The sequence below is a fragment of the Montipora foliosa genome, chromosome 5 (assembly GCF_036669935.1).
Source record: "Montipora foliosa isolate CH-2021 chromosome 5, ASM3666993v2, whole genome shotgun sequence".
NCBI classification, from domain to species: Eukaryota; Metazoa; Cnidaria; class Anthozoa; order Scleractinia; family Acroporidae; genus Montipora; species Montipora foliosa.
The window spans coordinates 47555915-47574377 of record NC_090873.1 but is presented as its reverse complement, the minus strand read 5'-3'; the positions used below and the strand labels follow the sequence as shown (position 1 = coordinate 47574377).

The window sequence follows — 18463 nt, the reverse complement described above, 5'->3', positions numbered from 1 at the left end:
TGAAATCGACAGTGAAGAACATTGGCGTTCCAAGAATGTGAATCTAATGAAAAAAAAAACAGTTACTCCAGGGCATGCAGGAATGTGATGTTCTGAAAGTGCCCCGGGGTGGGGGAATTTGAGAGTCTTTAGGTGCTAAGGGGTGGGAAATTTGACTCTAGCTTCCATGAAAATGTCAAATTTCCCTGGGTCAGCTCGCCCATCCCCCTCCCATCCTGGGACTTAACATTGTTAGGTGCATTAAAACTAGTTCGGCGAGCTTGGTTCTTTGACAGTGCGTTGATCGAAAAAGACTTTAGCAACTCGCACCTTTTTAAGAAGCCTTTGCACATCTCTGACTTTGTTCTTCAATGATTTATTACGCTTAGGTTTGGTTGCATTTTTCTTAGCTTTGCCAATAAAGCGATGAGGTTTCTGTGAAGACGTCCGACGTGGACCCATCTTTGCTGCGAACACGGCTGCTGTTAAGTACGTCATGTATTCCAAATTATAGTGTACTCAATATTTTATTTCGCTCAGTCCCAGTCCAATCAGTTTTCGGCCTCATTTAATTGTTTCTAGGAAATCCCGGAAGTGATTGAAACTGTTCCATGAACTGTTTGTATTATAGAAAGCGAAACTGCTGAGTTTAGAAGACGCAACTTCTGGTTTGACAAACTATCAGAAACAATGAGGGTTTTGGACGAAGTAAGCTGCAGTTATTTGTCTCGGGTAAGTTCTTCCGATAATCACGACAGACTCACAAGCTGGGAAAGGAAAGAGAATGGCTTAGCCACCGTAGCCGATTTATCTGTTGAATATCGTCTGTCTCAAATGTTCTTGATCAGTTGATATAATCACTCGTGGTAAAAGAAGTTGTTTCTATTTGATGATTCTGCACACTTTCGATCAAGATCGATGTGTCCTAAGAGCATCAATACATGATTTCCATGATTGTTTCCTTGGTGCGGATTAGACTACCATTTATAATATTCTCAAAGTTGAATTTAGTGTTGGAAAATAGTGTTGGAAGGATAAAATAATGATATCTTAGATTCACATCCATATCTGGAGATAATCAAGATGAAGCTCAGCAAAAGAACTGCGGGAAAATCTCATGCAGCTAGGTCGTTTGGACAAAGTGGCGTTAATTTTGCAGGATTTGCGAAATAGATCGTTTTCACTGTCACGCAATAAAAAAATAAATCGAAAATCATCCAGTGGAAAAAGTCAAGAATTCGTGATGTTGTAGAAGATAAATGAAGAAGACACTTCTCCAAGTTTTAGGCCTGTGCGTTTCCCCAAACTTCAGATATTCGTCGAAATGTTTCGCTGAAATTTACAGAGCCCAGTATGAAAACGCCATGTTGGTGCACATCTGTTGTGCACCAATATGGCGGCCGGAAAATAGTGTCAACATCTGTTACTTACTTTGGCTATCTAGGCGAGTGATCATCTGTACTGAACAGACAGCTATTTACCTAAGCACTTTTCCTAATGCTTTAAATTCTAAAAAGGCTCAAAACCATGAGATAAATATATATTTCTCAATAAACTCGATCGTCGCCTCGTGTCACGCACCGCTATAACTCAGAAATTCAAAATGCTCTGGTTTCCAAACGAAGCACGCTATTGAGCTTTAAAATTGCAAATGGATACAAATTTACCGCCTCTTATGCCTGATGAGGATAAAAGCTTTCGTGGCTCTTTAGTTTTGGATTTTAGAAAATGATGACGTCACGTGAAAACGATCTATTCACTTGGCTACGCACCTTATGGAAAGAAGTTTCATTGTGCTCCTTTGTGGCGACTCTCATTTTTTGGTGCATAACAGCTTTGCGTTACCAGTAATTTGATTATATTCTTACTTTATTTGTAGCCATAGTCGTTTACAAGTGAATGGTAGCAAATATAAGCAAGCAATGGACATTGATAACAATGGTACGTGAATCATACGTTGACACTGTGGCTTGATATATTTTACATATTTAACCCTGCCATCGTGAAACGAAGTCTATTTGACTAAACTGGGTTAAATTTAAGAATGAGTGACTATCGATCGTGGGCAAGCCAGGCCAAGACTGAAATTCTGTGCGCAAACTAATGCGCCGACATCCAGATTTAGAAGTATGAGCTCCATCAGCGGACAGTATACATTGACAGGTTGAACGAGCAAGCTCGTTTTAAGGGTGAAGTCACACGCTTTACCTTTTTTGTGACATCACGGCGAATACATTTAGAAAAGGTAAAAATGAATCCGTGAAGAATCCGAAGTACCTTTAGTTTCTTGTTATCTATTTATTGATTTATTTTAGGATACATTTTAGTCACGATGTTTTTGCACAATTTTTGGTGTCCCTTGTTGGTGGGGGTTTCCCCGTCTATCCCAACATTGAAAATACAAGCTGAAACCGGAACCAACATTTCCTATATTCTTTCGACAGACCGTCTATATTAAGAAAAGCTTTCCCTCCAAGTATTATGTTTCTTAGCCAATCAAGGCACACTCCTTCCGTTCACATCATATATTTGCATATCTCTCAAACATCAAAAAACGTGGAGACTGACTCGAAAACCTCTCGGCTATTTTAGTCTCCAAGCTCTAATTCCTGCACAAATATACACCTTTTTTCCTTTTCTTTTTTTTCATCATCAGTGATAATTATTCATGTTACAAAGCGCAAATGAGCGAATAAACTATTTGTCTAAACATAATCATGTCGAAGAAAACGATTGCTCAGAACGGGGAACCAGCTTATTGAGCGTTTCCTTTACTTTGCAGAAGACGTATATGAAGACAGATGGGATGGTCATTTGGAGGAGAAAGAGGAGAATTTTGATGTGAGTCAGTTTGTTCCCAAAAAATGTGACGAAAATATAGACGACAAAGGTGGTGATGAAAAATGCTTTACAGACGAGGCGTCAAACGCATCCACCGACTATGAAATGGACCCAGAGCAGCTAGAAGAAACACTGGACAAGCTGGAAGAAGTATTTTCTTTGTTCCCGAGGCTTCTGATAAGGCGGATTCTTTTTCGGGATGATGTTAAAGGAGACCTTGAAAAAGCCAGTCATTTGCTACAGCAATTTCAAGGTATGGAAGACCCACAAGACGTTTTTAAAACACCCTTGAACTCCAATCCACCGGAAGCAAACCAATCTCATGGAGAAGTGGAATATTATCATGCTCCTAGTGACGGAATCAAGTCAAAAAAGAGCATTGAACAAGACGAATGCGAAGAAATGCGTAAAGATCAATTCGAAGGTACAAAGCAAAGACCAAAAAGGCGAAGAAGGCGTAACAAAAACAGACGAAATGATGAAGAATTGCAAGGAGATTTCGAGAGAGATGAATCAGAGGAAGAAAATCAATATCAGTACCATCAAGATTATTTGAGAGGAAGAGGTTTCAGAGGAAGACCAAGAGGGGCACTCAGAGGGGAACATAGAGGAGGTGGACCAGTTGGAGGACCGAGAGGGGGGCCCTATCAGGGATCTCGAGAAGGACAAAGAAGGGGTTGCAGAGAGGGTGTAGGTCATCTGTACGGATTCCAGCATCCAGGACAACAGGGAAATTTAAGTCCACGAGGTTATGCAACAAAAAACATGCCCAGGCCGATGAGAGGACCAAGAGGGGTATGCAGAGGATGGGCAGAAAGAAGACCCTGGGACGGATCTGCACAAAATCAAGGAGGATATGGGTGTTATGTCTCTCACAACCAAGGAAGGGCAAGGCACCATGTTCCAGTGTACCTTGAGGACTTGGAAGAAGCTAGCGAGACACACAGATTGAATGAAGAGATAGACGTCTATCACCATGACGCTGCCCAGCAGGCAAAAGATGTAATTATCGGACATTACCTGGGCAATCAGAGAGGTTTCAGGGGTAAGAGAGGTCGCGGTCAAAGGGGCATGAGACGATCACAAAGCATGTCTTGTGCGGAGGCCAACCAGGGCTATGGTAACAAAAACGATGAGAGGTTTGAGGAGAATAAATTAGTCATCTGTGGTCTGAATACAGCAACGACAAATGAAAGCGTGGTAAACTTCATTGAAGCAATGAGTGGTGAAGAAGTGAAAGAAGTGACAATGCTTGGCGAAGCAAAGGCGTTGGTCACAATGGCGGAACCAATAACAAGTAAGTCCTTGACGTCGGCATTTTTTTCCGGCCTGGCCGAATATATCCTTGCTTGTCAAGTTTTGTAAGAGCTAAAACTTAACGTGAGCCCTTCCCGTTAAGGATAATATACATATTTAAGTTGCGTATCTTTTTATGTATATCGTGCATACGGCCATTCGTGTTTGCTGAGTTCCTTTCTCGGCGGGGTAGAACCCTGAAGAATTCCAAGGAACTTGATGCTACCTGTGAACAGTGTGCTTGCTTTAGAAAAATAAGACGACCACAAATGGTTTGATTTTTAATTTTTATTCATGGTGCCAATCAAACACTCTTAGATAAATTGCTTTCTTGGCATTAAGTTTATTACTTGAACATTAAAACGTCAATTGTTGATTACTCAACTCGAAACGGGGCCGTGCACAAATAAAGAGGCTCCCTTACGTAAATTTTCGTCCCAGGAATTTGTGGAAGTTGTTTTTAGAATGGAATCGCCTGGGATTTTCCAAGTTATGTTTGATAGTTCAAATCGGGGAACTAATCATAATGCGAAAAGTTATCAACGATTGACCAAAAGTGAATTCTAGTCTGCCACAGTTATAGCCCTAGGCCATAGAAAAATGTTGCATCAAAAAGACGACCGTGTATTCGGCGAGAGCTACTGAAATTTAAATCGACCAATCAGAATTCAGCGAGTGCGAAAAACGGTGCTATCCGACGTCACGTCAATTGTTCGCAATTAAAAGGCCAGAAAATCATTTAAAAGATTTTGTGGAACCTTTTTGTCAACAAACTTTGGCACCAAAACTGGGTTGCCGGCGAACGGCGATTCCTTCGTCAGCTGTTGTGCTTAGGCTGTCATTTGTACTTTTTCTAACTATTTTAACACGAATTCAGTATGATGTTTTCGAATCAAATTTAAGAAGACGTCAAAACTGTATTGATAGTGTATTTATTTGTGTTAACTTCGCGAAAAAAGACTTTGGTGGCGTCCTTTCGACAGGGTAGATCGACAGCAACGTCGTTTGCGCACAAAAATGCACTGTTTCTGTAATCTCGTACCCAGATCTCACTCTGTCACTGGAAATGTGAGATCTGGCAAAGTTCGGCAATACACCCTTTTTCATTGGCTACTAAAAAAACGTTGCGGCAATGCAATCTACGCTCTGATTTGCTTATTTCGTGGGGCACTTCAGTGAAGGTAAAGTGAAGGTTTAGTTTTCGCAAGTGCATGTGCTGTTTTGAATAAATGCCAGTTGGGCGTAGGAAAGTTTTTTTTTTTTTTTCCGACGCCGGAAAAGCTTTACAGTTGAGGAAAATCAGTTAAAAAATTTGCGACGTTTGTGTAAATGAAACCGACGAGAGCCCCACGTACCCTGCCACTCGAATAAAGTTCTGCGTAGCTTGCTACGCGGTACGCAGAAACTAATAAATTCAAGTTGAAGTATGTAATTTATTCAAAACAGTGTTTCTCGTTCTTAAAGCGTGACTCGCGAATTAAGTAGTGATCAATTGTGAATTTTACGCTTAGATTAACTACATTTTTCACGAGATCGTGTCAAGAAAATAGCGCTCGTTGCAGTGATTAGGTCTAAGCAATCTTAAACATTTTAGCTTTTCAATTTACGGTTTGGCCAACTACACTTTGCACGAGATCGTGTGAAGAAAATAGCACTCGTTTATTGATTAAGCCTAAGCGCTCGTTTCAGTGATTCTGAGTTGCTCTGACAATTAAACAATCTCGACCGTTCAAATACAATCGCCTGTAGCGCTTCTTTCTGTTTCGGCCTAAGTTTAAGGTTTCCTTGTCCTCTACGCAAAAGAATCTCTTCAAGAATACTCTCGAAATCCATGTTTATCCCGCAAAATCACAACAGAGAGTAAGAACATGCGCAGTGATAGAAAAGCCCGTATTTCGGGCCTCGCTGGCACTGAGCATGCTCGAAATCGAACTTTACCAGATCTCCCTTCCGTATGACCGTGGGAGATCTGGGTACGAGATTACCGTTTCTGATGAAAGGGAAAGTGATTGACAGGATAGCACAGTTTTCACTGCCGCGCACACTGCGGGCGCGGGTTCCGTATGCAAGGGAGTAGTGTGGGGGAGCATTTCACACTGAACAATAGGCCATTGCCGAGTTGTGGTCTGCCTCCTCTTCAAAGCGAGTCTAAGTAAGTTTTTCTGATGAAAATTAGTTTTCATTCAGATGCAAAGTAGAACAAATTACCATCACAGTTAAGTGCGAGGGTCACTTCACTGTTACGTCTATAGCCCACACTTCAAACAACATGTCTTTCAAGTTTATAGAGTGACTTTCGTATGACCTTGAAAAGGTGTTCGCAATTTGTTTCACGGACTAATGTTTGGCAAGATTAAAACAAAGCTTCTCTTTATTCCCAGCAAGGAAACTCCTAATATGGGCAGTGAACAGTTCGATTGCCCAATCACATTACTGCATTTCAAATGACTTCAAAGCGAAACTTTCCAGAAAGTTCCACGGAGAGATGCCGTTGTTTGCATCCGCGTTCAATAGGCCAATGAACACTCGCTCTCGTTTTTTTTGTTCCATAAGCCAATTAAATGTTGTTGCATTTTTGTTTACGGTCTGCCTTTACATTTATTTTTCAAGGTCATATGAAAGTCGTTCTATACGTTTTATCACGGTTTTAAATATTTGCAAGAGAACAGGCAGGGTGAGACGAAATTCCAAGCATTAGTTTTCATCTTACTAGCCCGTCTCTGAGGAGCTACAACAGCCCCAATTAGGATAATTGCATCAATTTAGTATGCAAAATTATTTTCAATTAATAGTAGGCACATGTAGGTTCGATAAACCTTTGATTTCCGTCAAACCTGTGTTCAGGCAACATAAAACATTCAATTTTACAAACAATCGAATGATTATGTACAAGACATACAAGTTTTCAGTTACAAGTGCTTGAATCAACATTATGAATGTTAAAGAGCATTTTATACGCCAATCAACTCGAGACTACAGCATCCCTCCCCCCCACCCGGGCAAACCCCGGTCATTTGAACTTTTGAAGATTGCATCGTTCAAATTCACGCCCCCTCGGGCCAAAATGGTGTTCAAATGCCGTACCCTATCGGCAGATTTGTCTGTCGAACCCTGCTAAAGAACAATCGTCGTCGAGCCGGCTCCCGTCGTCTTTAAAAAAGCTTGTTTATAAACATGCGAACACATGTTTAGTGACCCTTTATATGATGATCCCGTTCTTGCCAGACTTGACCAACTACAAAAACACAACTTTAATATTGAAGCAATTAAAGGTGAGTTGAAATTGAATTAAGTAAATCGAACAATGTCAATGAGTGAGTGTAAGCTGCTCTAAATCCGAAACATGGCAATGGTTGTTTAACGAGGGTTCTGTATACTTATCAACAACAGAGCCTAGAGCGTTTACGACTGCATGTATTTTACATTGTTCAGTGTCGCTGGATTACTTCTAACAGAAACGTACAGCTTTAACAATGAAATGGGGCTGTGGAAACGTACCATATTGTATTCACTTTATAGTATGACAAAGACGAATGACGCAGCCAAAATTCCTTTGAAGTCCTTTTTTTTGTTAGCCAATCACCGCACACAAATGCTTTATCTCTGCCTTCAAACGTATCCATCTCGTCCAAAATAGTGTTTCAAGCTGTTAGCTGTTTCGGGGCCCGAAAAAAAATCATTTGAAACCTGACACGTCCGGTTCAATTTTCCCAGCCCCACCCAGACAAAGGTCAAATTCCCCACCCCGAGCACAGATTTTAGTCAAATGCCAGGGATTTGCCAGGGAAGGTTGGGGGAGGGGGAATATTGAAGTTTCGATTTGAGCATTGCATCAAGGCCACAATGTACACTGTTAACAGTTTTAGTTTAAACGAGTCACGGTATATTGTTTTTAACAGTTCATTGTTTCTGCTAATTCGATAGTAACCTTGTAATATTCTATTCAAACACCGTTAACACGGGCTGCAAAGTAAACAAATTTGTTGCAGTGTTCTGAATAACGAGTTAAGGGTTCAGAAGTTACTGAAAGATTTGTCGATAAAGACAAGGCCATCGTCCTAAAATCGAGAAAGAGATAAATTATCGGACAGGTCGCAAGATAGGAATATTTCATTGCGATGTACATATGTTTACGTGAGTTGACTCCAGAGGGGACTTTTACGAAAATCGGCTGACGTGATTTTTCCGATGGAAAAATTAATTTTTGAAAAAACATTAAAGCTCAAATTACGGACTTTTCAGAGCTCGCTGGCGTTTTCGTGCTTGCTGTCCTTGAAGCATTTTTTACGCGATTGCATTCCTCGTAAAAATATCTTCTAAAGATTTGGCCGAGCGAAAGCGGGTCGAGTTCGGTCGTTACCATATTGGCTATGGCGGACCCGGGGGGGGGGGGGGTACTCAATGTATCCCTGGTTGGGGAGGTGCAGCGCGGCCCCTCATACCCTGACCCTGTTCAAGACAAATATCACTGATTTTCCTACCCATTTTAAGACAGAATTCCGATTTTTGATACCCTGTTTAAGACAAAAATCCCGAAAGACAAAATATGATTAAAAAGAAACGATTTGTATTGTTTTACTTTCTCTGTCTAACTGTCTGCTAAACACTTACGTCAGAAGTTTGATATCAGGAAAAAAAGCAAACCAATAACCCAGCACTCGTGTTCAATTTATGCATGCCCGTTGGGCAACTCGCGATAAGAAAGCGTTAGCCGGAAAAGTCATTCCACTAGCCCTGGGCTATCGGATAGCCTTTTGTAGCGCCCTGATATGAAGTAAGATAGCGAGGTCGTCAAATTGGGTGCTGCTACAATGACAATAATTTGAAATCTATCATTAGTTGCTGTTGCTTGCTTGTTGCAGCGTACCTGCAGCCCTGCTGGCGACTGGTTCTACTACAGATGTGATGAGTGAAGTGCACAGACCTTGATTGATTGATTAAACACCTCTCCTTTTTTATTTATCAGATTTTAGCAAAATCAAGACAAAAGGCGAACAGAGAGGCCTCGACTCGGCAAAGCTTTCTATCGAAAGAGTTCCTATTTGCAAGAGCATTCTTGTCAGCGGCATCTCAGATGATACTACCCATGATGCCCTTGAACTTTTCTTTGAAAGTCCAAGAAACAATGGAGGTCCTGTTCAAAAAGTACGCTGTCAACCTGAAAGTGGTTCTGCTGTGGTAATGTTTCAAGATCCTAAAGGTAAGACTTCTTCGCCAGAACTACTTTTTCATTGCTTCTAATAGTGACCCGGGAAAAGATAAGTGCGTAAAAATTGCAAGAGAACTTTTGAACAGCCACAGACGCAACTCAGTAAAATTTGGCATCAACAAGGTAAACTGGATACTGTAGAAAACATTGACAAAATTGCTAGGTTTCATCCCTAATCACTTTTTCAGGTGTAGTGCCTCACGATTGTAATTTTACCAAAATCGATTTTCATTTGTCTTATAATCCTCCCAGTTCCATGTATTACAATAAGATACCTGTCCAACTAGATCAGTATTTCAAATGTTCTGCTCACATGTCAAATACAAGTTTCCAATGAACCCGGTTGACATATGGAAACCACACCACTTCGCTGACAACGAACAGCAGTTACGCAGCTAAAGCTAAATAAATTCAAGGTACCTTGGTGATGGAATAAACCGGAAATTTACCATTTCATTTCCAAAAGATGATGATAATAACTGGCCTCATCGTCTTCATCGCTTTGCGGCAGTATTGTTCTTCTTAGCATATCATTGAGACACACTTAGCTTATCCCTGGATCCAAGATAACGCTAAAGCAACAAACATGTTCGCTTTTGTTTCATTGACAGCCATGGAGAGAGTGTTGGCTAAACAACAAGAGAAACCACTTATCTTAAACAAATCCCAGCTTTCACTCAAAATCTTCCACGAATTTATGGAGCACGACGACGAGGAACTACCTGCAAAGCTCCCAGGCCAGCGGTGTGAGCCCAAAGCACAGCAGTTACACATGGCTGTGGATACGGATGTAATGGAATTCATCACAACCACATCGTATCACGATGAGTTAAAGAAAGCATTATCTTCGAAAAATTGTGAAATCAAGTGGACACCAAAGAGTAAAACGGCTGTTATTGTGTTTCGTGGAGATGACAAGAGCGGTTCATGGCAGTCAGAGAGTATTGAATTACTCCAAAACTGTTTGGGAAACTTTGTCAAATTTGATGTTCAAGTTAAAGAGGACTTCTGGGAAGCCGTGAAGACCCAGTTATCTAACGTTCGCGCATGCCTAGATGTTAAACCACCGCTGATCAAACATTTGGATGAATCTTTCTGTGTCAGAGTTGTTTGCTGGAGCTCGAATGCAAAAAGGTTTGAAGATAAGGTTAAGGCAAAATTAGAGGAGATATATCGTGAAGAAACCAGGAAAACGTATTCAAAGTTTTCAAAGAGCGGCATTTCAGAAGAACGCATAATTTTGTTACAGAAGATAAAGTTTGTGGAGAAGCTTCAGAAGCACAACAAGGAATTGGAGATAACCTTAGATACTGAAGCAGAGGAGATCTATTTTGAAGGACCACAGGAACAATTGAAAGAGGCAGCCATGAAGTTCCACAAACTTTACCAAAACATTGTGGAAAAAACTCTAAGTATATCAGAAAGTATCTTGGAAGTGCTAGGCTCAGATGAAGGGCTTCAGAGACTGAAACGTGAGCTAGAAAAGAACAACGTTGAAGCTGTTTTCGTGATTGACGACAAGGTTTGCGTCGTGGGCACCTCGGCTGCACAGGTTAACCAGGCTGCCAGACTTGTGGGCAAGCTGACATCAGAGGAAAAAATTCGCGTAGACGAGAAGAGCCAGAATTTGTTGAAAACACCAGAATGGCGCCAACTCTGCGATGAACTCAACACGGGAGAAGTTGTTAGTGTTTATCAGAATAACTGGAGTGACACCTTTGTTGCAGGGTTTAGAGAAGACGTTACGGAATGTGTCAAGAAGCTGAATGATTTCTTAGAAAATAACTGCATTCGTAAAGAGCTTTTCAGTTGTCCTTCTAAACTCTTCCGAAGATATCTCTCTGAGTGTCGTCAGGACGACTTGCGAATGATTGAAACCCAACTCGCAAGGTTTGCAGTGAAAGTTGAAAATGGAAAAGGAGAGGAAGATTTTGTTATTTTTGGCAATAAAGAAGGCCTTAGGCGAGCACGAGATGAACTGAACACTGTTGTGACCAGTGTCAGCTGTAAAGTGTTTGACGTGAAACAGCCAGGGCTGAGGAAATTTTATGCAAGTGGTAAAGGAGATCGTCTGGAAAAAACGATAGAAAAAGATTACGAATGCGCGATCCATGTCCAGAAGAGCTTTGACTCGAAGCGAGAGGAAAGTAAAGTACAAGTTGCGCAAGCAGGTTTTGACTCCACAAGTAGTGATGACGATGATGAGCCTGTCACTGTCATTGGCGGTCATGGTGAATGGCAAACTGATCGATCTTCTTTCGCCACCAAAGCTGGCCACCATGTTTCGTGGAGAGCTGGACTCATTGAGGCTGAAAAGGTGTGTTATGTGATTTCAGTTCCATCGATTATTTTGGAGTGATAGAACTCAATGGAAATTCTGCCGGTAAAATAAAAGTCAATTGGTGTAATCGATAGATCCAGCTTCGGACTCTCTATACAACTCTCTGATCCTTCCGTATCTATACTATTTTAACTTAGTCGGGGGATCTACTTACAAAAGTAGTCTTAATCGAATCTTGATTCTGCAAAAACGAGCAATAAGGGCATCGAGGAAGTCCTGTTATAGTGCTCATGCAGTTCCAAATCGTTAAGGAACTCAATTTTCTTAAATTACATGATATTCACTTACTTCAGCTAGGTCAATTTGGATATTTTTTTTGCAGTTGTAATCTTCCCTCAAAATTTGACACTTGAATAACCCTAATCATACCTATAACACCAAGCATGCTTTCTCTTTTTTCTTACCGTACAGTAGAACAAATATACGGCAGTTTCCCGTTTTCTTTTAAGGCCCACAGTTTTTTTTAATACTCTTAGTTTGGATATCACCAGCTATTTTTCTCTTGCATCATTCAAACTGAATGGGCTAAAAAATTCTATATTGCTGGACAAAAGGGTAACATACGTGGGTTTGGTTTATGGTTTCTCTTCTCTGCTCCGAGAGGTTTTTCTCCGAATACTCTGGTTTTCGCCTCTCCACGTAAACCAATACTTGATTTGATTTGATTTGAATTAATTTCGATAGTGTCCCCAATAGTGCTCTTGTGCTAAATCCATAGACTCTTTTTGTTCGCCGACACGTATGACGCCTTGACTCTCGTCCTCAGTGCCACCTCTTTCTTTTAATCGTCTTTTATTTCTTGTTGTTTGTGAACAAACCTAATTTCAAATGAAACCCACGGTTTCATTTAGGTTTCCTGGCCACTTTCTTTTTTTCTTTATTTGGTATTCTTCTATTTTTTGTAATTGACGTACTGTGACAAAATGAAATTAAATGCATGTGTCATCCACGTGGTAACATTCACGTGTCCAGAAAGATTCAAATTTCGTAACTGGATTGTTAATAACCCGCTTACTTAAACCACAGGTTGACATCCTGGTCAGTTCACAAGGAGCATGCTCCAAAGCAATCCTTAAGGCGGGTGGTCCGGTGATGAGAAACAGCGTAACAACTCCAAACACTGGTGACATTACAGTCACTCCTGGGTTCACATTGCAGTGCAGTCACGTGATTCATACCAACTGTAGCCCATGGAACACAGGCACTGGTGGAGCGGTGAGTGTATTATGGTTACTTGAAAAAATCTACTAGAGTACAGCAAGCAATTTTACCATTATCTTCCCGATTTTTTTGCATGCTAACAAATTTTAGTTTGTGTTGTCGAGGGCCAAGAATCCGTCTACAAAAGTGTCCATGTTATGTACATCGACGAGGATTTATTCGATGATGACGGGGTGATACTCGGAAAAACTTCGAATGCTCCTTGCAGGGGTCAAATCGGAGACCTTTCGATAACTAGTTCGGATTCTCTACCAGTGAGCTATAAATTATTCATAAGTGGTTTATATTCGTGAGTAAGAATATTTTGTGCAAGAATATCGATGAAAAGACAGTCAGATTTGCGCACTTGAGAATTGCTATCTCGAGGGAACGATAACCACCCTTTTTGCCGTGTCGAAAATGTGATTCCTGCAGGCCGTGGAAATTAATACTGTGTCTTGGTAGCAAACGTCGACATTTTGTAATTTCATTTTTTTTTTAATTAAAGGTTTTGCGAAACATCGTGCAGAGGGGTCTTCAGAAGGGCGAAGAACTAAGAATGAACTCCATAGCTTTTCCCGTTATAGGCACGGGAAATTTAAACTTTCCACCCAACGAAGCCTCTAGAATAATGTTGGAAGAGATTTTCAGCTTTTGCCAGACAAATTCTTCGTCCAGCTTGAAAGATATTCGATTTGTGGTGTACCAACAAGATCAGGCCCTGATCACTGCTTTCAAACAAGAGATGGCCAAGTTTCAATCCAAGCATAATATCAGCAAGTACACAGGCCCCAGTATTGAAGTCATAAATGCTGATTTGACTCAGGAAACAACTGATGCAATTTTAAACATTAACAGCACCGATATGAACATGAACAATGCCGGTGAATTGAGCAAAGCCATCTTGAAACAAGGCGGGCCACAGATCCAACAAGAGTGCAGCCAACTGGGAAATCAAATTCCGGGCTCAGCTGTGATGACAAACGGAGGCAATTTAGCAGCGCCTAAAGTTATTCACATTATTCCAGGTTTCTGTTTTTTTCTCTTTATATCTTCCGAGTAATTTTAGATAGGTATTAACTCCTAAGTTTCCTGGAATTGAACCTAAAGCGTGTTTACGTTTTATCAGTTTATGCTTTGTTTTCTCGAATATCGCGTAAACCGTCCTACCCTGTTTAGAAAAGACCTGATTTGTTTGTTGCATCTTTTAAATTAATTACTGTAGCTATTACCTCATAGTGGCGAAGCCAATTTGTGTATTTATGAGAGTGAGTAAGGTCCACATTTTTGTCATTATGACTTACTTGTGCAGTTACTTAAGTAGTAACAAAAGGAAAGCCTGAAAATTCAGCCTGAACTCAACCCTCGTGATATCCACACCCTGTACGGGTTTATAAACTGTCAAAAAATGAATAGCTAACAGTTGGCTTGATTTCTCACTGCGCAGAAGTCATGGATATGTCGAAGGCATAACTGCGATGATCTAAAAATCGTAAAATTTCTCCTCCCTTAATTCAAAAATATATTAAGGTGGCCTCGTGATCAAACTAAGATGGCGTTCGGGCCCAGTACGATCTAGAGATCGTGAATTTACGACCAAATCCTACTCGTGAATCATTCAATATGACCAGTTTTCGTATATTCTTTCTGTTTTCGTTTCTCTTCAGAGTCGAAGGATAAGCGTCATCTTCAGACATGTTTAGAAGCAGGCCTTCGCTTGGCGGATGACCACAAACTTCGCTCTCTCTCACTTCCTTGTGTTGGAACTGGTGCTTATGGTCTGTCTGCGGCGGACTCGGCCCAAGTCACCTTTCAGGCTCTGAACAACTTCAGTCTAAACTGTCAATGCATCAGAAAAGTGCGGATTGTCGTATTTAAAGTTTCAATGATGCAGGAATTTTTGCGAGTTCATCAGAGGCATGCAGCCGGGATAGCTGATCACAAATTTGAAAGTGATTCCTCCTTTAAGCATAGAAGGCAACTCATAAAATATGATAGAAGGTTGAGTGTGACGAACGACCCATCGATAAAAATCTGCATTGCCGGCAAGGACGCAACAAGGGTGGAAAAAGTGGTAGATTCTTTGAAGACTGGTTTCTCCGAAGCTTGCACGACTCAGAAAGTCGAGAATGAGGCTGTTAACCAACTTTCTCACAGGCAGATTGAATCCTTGAGGAAAAAAGCTGATGACCGTGACGTAAGACTTGACATCGAGGCTGAAATTGATCGCATCGTGGTCTGTGGTGAACCAACTGAAGTGACAGGTATGGTTGGGGAGATCTGGCACGAAATTAACGAAAGAAATAAGAAAATCAAGGAAAAGCAACAAGCGCTACTGGTTTCAAAGAACATTGAATGGAGTTATGAAATACTAGGGACCAAAATGGTGTTTGGTTCGAAAACCAACGCGAAGTTAGAGATGGCGCACGTCAAAAGCGAAGCCTTTGTTAGAGTATCTTTGAGGGCAGATGATTTTGACATCAATTTGAAAGCAAAAACTGGTCAAGGACGGCACAACGGGGAGACGATAACAATTCACAGAAAGGTGAAAGGATCCGGCGAAGGTTAGTGAACAAATGAGTTTGATGGCTCTGTGTTAATGAGAAAGAAGTGTGCAGAACGTTTGAGTGATCCTTTCAGAGAGGAAAGAGATTTCTTGCAACTTATGTTAGTAAACAACGGTTTCTTGTGTGTTGTTCTGCCTTAAGGAACAAGGAACTGTTTCCCTGACAATTTAGTAATACCACTTCACTTCACCCCCGCCACGTGGCCAGCAGTTACTCCTTCCTTCCTTTTTCACCGAATGTCTAGTGGTGCAAATATCCCATGATTAATTTAACCTTTCAGACAGACTGCTTGCTATTTCCTTAGGTCCCGTAATCTTCCCGAGCGATCGTGGGGAAGTGTAAATTGCAAATTTATGCAGTTTAAGGAATTTTAAATTTATGAGATCGCGGAGAAGTGTAAATTGTAAATTTATGCAATTCAAGCACATTGCTTCTTTCTAGTAGCGCCTGGAAAGAGTAATATGCTTAATGAATTGCATAAATTTACAGTTTGGTACATCAACAGGAAAATGCCTTGTTTATTATTTTTTTATTTATAAGAATTTTATTTGCACAGCAAATATGTTAGGATAATGCAAAAAGGGTGCTACTAGAGGAGAACAGAATTCTCATGAACAGTAACCCCTCACCAAGAGAGAACAATAAAATATAAAAGTCTACTAATACAATATAATCAAATGAAGCTATGTCCCTCGCAGTTATGAACGCAATTTTTGCAATTGCGTAAAGAAGCCTGAAAAATTCAGGACATCAATGGGGTTTGAACCCGTGACCTCGCGATACCGGTGCGACGCTCAAACCAAGTGAGCTATGAAGCCACCGACATTGGGAGCTTGTCATTTGTGGGTTCCAATGTTCCCGTGAGGAATGAATCAACGATGAAATGATATATGATATTTGATTTCATAGCCGCAGTTCATGTATGATTCATTTCATATATCATTTCATCGTTGATTCATTCCTCACGGGAACATTGGAACCCACAAATGACCAGCTCCCAACGTCAGTGGCTTCATAGCTCAGTTGGTTAGAGCGTCGCACCGTTATCGCGAGGTCAAGAGTTCAAACCCCATTGAAATCCTGAATTTTTCAGGCTTCTTTACGCAATTGCAAAAATTGCGTTCATAACTGCGACGATCATAGTTTCATTTGATTTCATATCCGCAGTTCATGTATGATTCATTTCATATATCATTTCATCGTTAATACAATATAAATGGAATCTACTTAGATGAATAAGGTAATTTACATATGATAAATTAGACTGAATTAAAAGGGCTTGGCAGTTAACATATTAAGGAAGAAAAAGTCTTCCACGGCTGTAACATTAGGCAATACCAAGCTCTTCCTCGGTGTCCTTTGTCAGTGTACGAATAATTATTTTGGTTGTAAGTCTGTTGTGAACAATGTTTGTTTTCTTTTACGTCAGCTGTATTTGAACTGTATGCCATTCTTCACATTTTCCGCGTGGAAGCTGATTTCCCTTCAGGCTAAAAATCGATCTTTGTTTTCGTGTTTTTCAGGAATTTGTCTTCCAAAGCATTGGGATCCAATGTCTCACCCTGGTAGGACTGTGCACTTGGTACCACTCGCCCCAGGGTCCTCTGAATACCAAACTGTAGCGAGGAAATTTCAATTAACTGCCCAGGGATTCAATATTCAGAAGATCGAGCGAGTTCAAAATCCCCATCTTTATCGGTCTTATGTGGTGAGAAAACAAAAAATGGACCAAGACAACGGAGGAAATAATGAACGACAGCTATTTCATGGTACCGATGCTAAAAATGTAACTGCTCTGAACACGCAGGGTTTTAACAGGAGCTTTTGTGGGGCGCATGGTAAGTACTTATTTTTGAAGCTGTTGACGGGATGTGTGATGATTATCAACCAATAATAATTTATTGTTTTTTTTTGTGTGCTACAGGAGTTGCGTTTGGACGCGGGGTGTACTTTGCCCGAGATGCCTCTTACTCCATTAGATTCGCCGGGGGTGGAGTTGGGTCTCGCTACATGTACCTCGCCCGGGTCCTGGTTGGGCAATATTGTGTAGGCAACTCAGCCATGATTGTTCCTCCACCGAAAAATCCTTCCAGACCAGAGATTCTGTATGAGTCAGTTGTCGACAGCACAGGGAACCCATCCATCTTTGTTGTATTTTACGACTCTCAGTGTTATCCTGAGTACCTTATTACATTTTAATAGCTTTAAATTAATGTTTGCTTCAATATGGTAACAGAAGCAGAAGTGGCACATAAATTTACATTAGCTCTCTAATGATACTTTAGCATGAAGAATTATATCAATATTAATGTCACATTAATTAAAATTTCACTTAATAAAAGAATTGAAGGAAAATGTGACTCCTTGTCTCGACAAAAAGAAGGAAACTGTATTTTTCACCTTAGAATAACATCAGCGAGCTGAGATTGGCCTTGCAAGATAACGTACCTTCAACAGCTTTTTGTTTGCTCGATGACCTAGTAATAAAAGAGCTAGATTTTAACTGCTAGATGTAAAAAGCCTGCCATTTATTTGCATATTATTTAAAAGAATAAAGCAAAGTAGGTCTTCGTTGAAAGCTCTAGATAGCACGCATAAGGGTCTTTAAAGGAGACACGTACTGTCAGCTTTTGCAAAAACGGAATTTCAACAGGAACCGATAGTTGGGTGTAGGGAAATATGGTTGTTGTGTTTGTCGCTGTGCGTTGACTGTGACTATTTGCTGTACGGAATACGCAAATTTAGAATGTTTTTAGTCGGCTTTAGTTTGAATAGCAAACACACACCCAAATTCTGCTCTAGAAAAAAATTTCTCTCAGATTTAGCGCTTGACTGAAGACATGGACATGTCTTTGCAACATTTGATTAAGATCGATTACCACCCGCTCTGGTAAATTAAGGCATGGGTCTCAATTTGCCTTAATTTGCTCACTTCAAAAGTGAGGGGGTGGTCTATCTCTTACAGCTTTAGATGTAAACACATAAAACTTTGTCAGCTGCTTACATTTTTAGTTTAAGTCAATTTCATTA

The 18463-nt window shown here is 40.6% G+C and overlaps 1 protein-coding gene across 1 annotated transcript; it reads left to right on the top strand.

Moving 5' to 3' along the window:
* The first annotated feature begins 566 nt into the window (after nt 1-566).
* Nucleotides 567-17909, top strand: LOC138004524 (protein mono-ADP-ribosyltransferase PARP14-like). The gene is made up of 10 exons (XM_068851059.1): nt 567-711; nt 1859-1920; nt 2762-4117; nt 9083-9316; nt 9937-11642; nt 12693-12881; nt 13375-13894; nt 14534-15430; nt 16957-17271; nt 17358-17909. Exons 2-10 carry the CDS (start codon nt 1902-1904, stop codon nt 17630-17632), a joined length of 5511 nt encoding a protein of 1836 aa, XP_068707160.1. The 5' UTR covers nt 567-711; nt 1859-1901; the 3' UTR covers nt 17633-17909.
* The last annotated feature ends 554 nt before the right edge of the window (nt 17910-18463 follow it).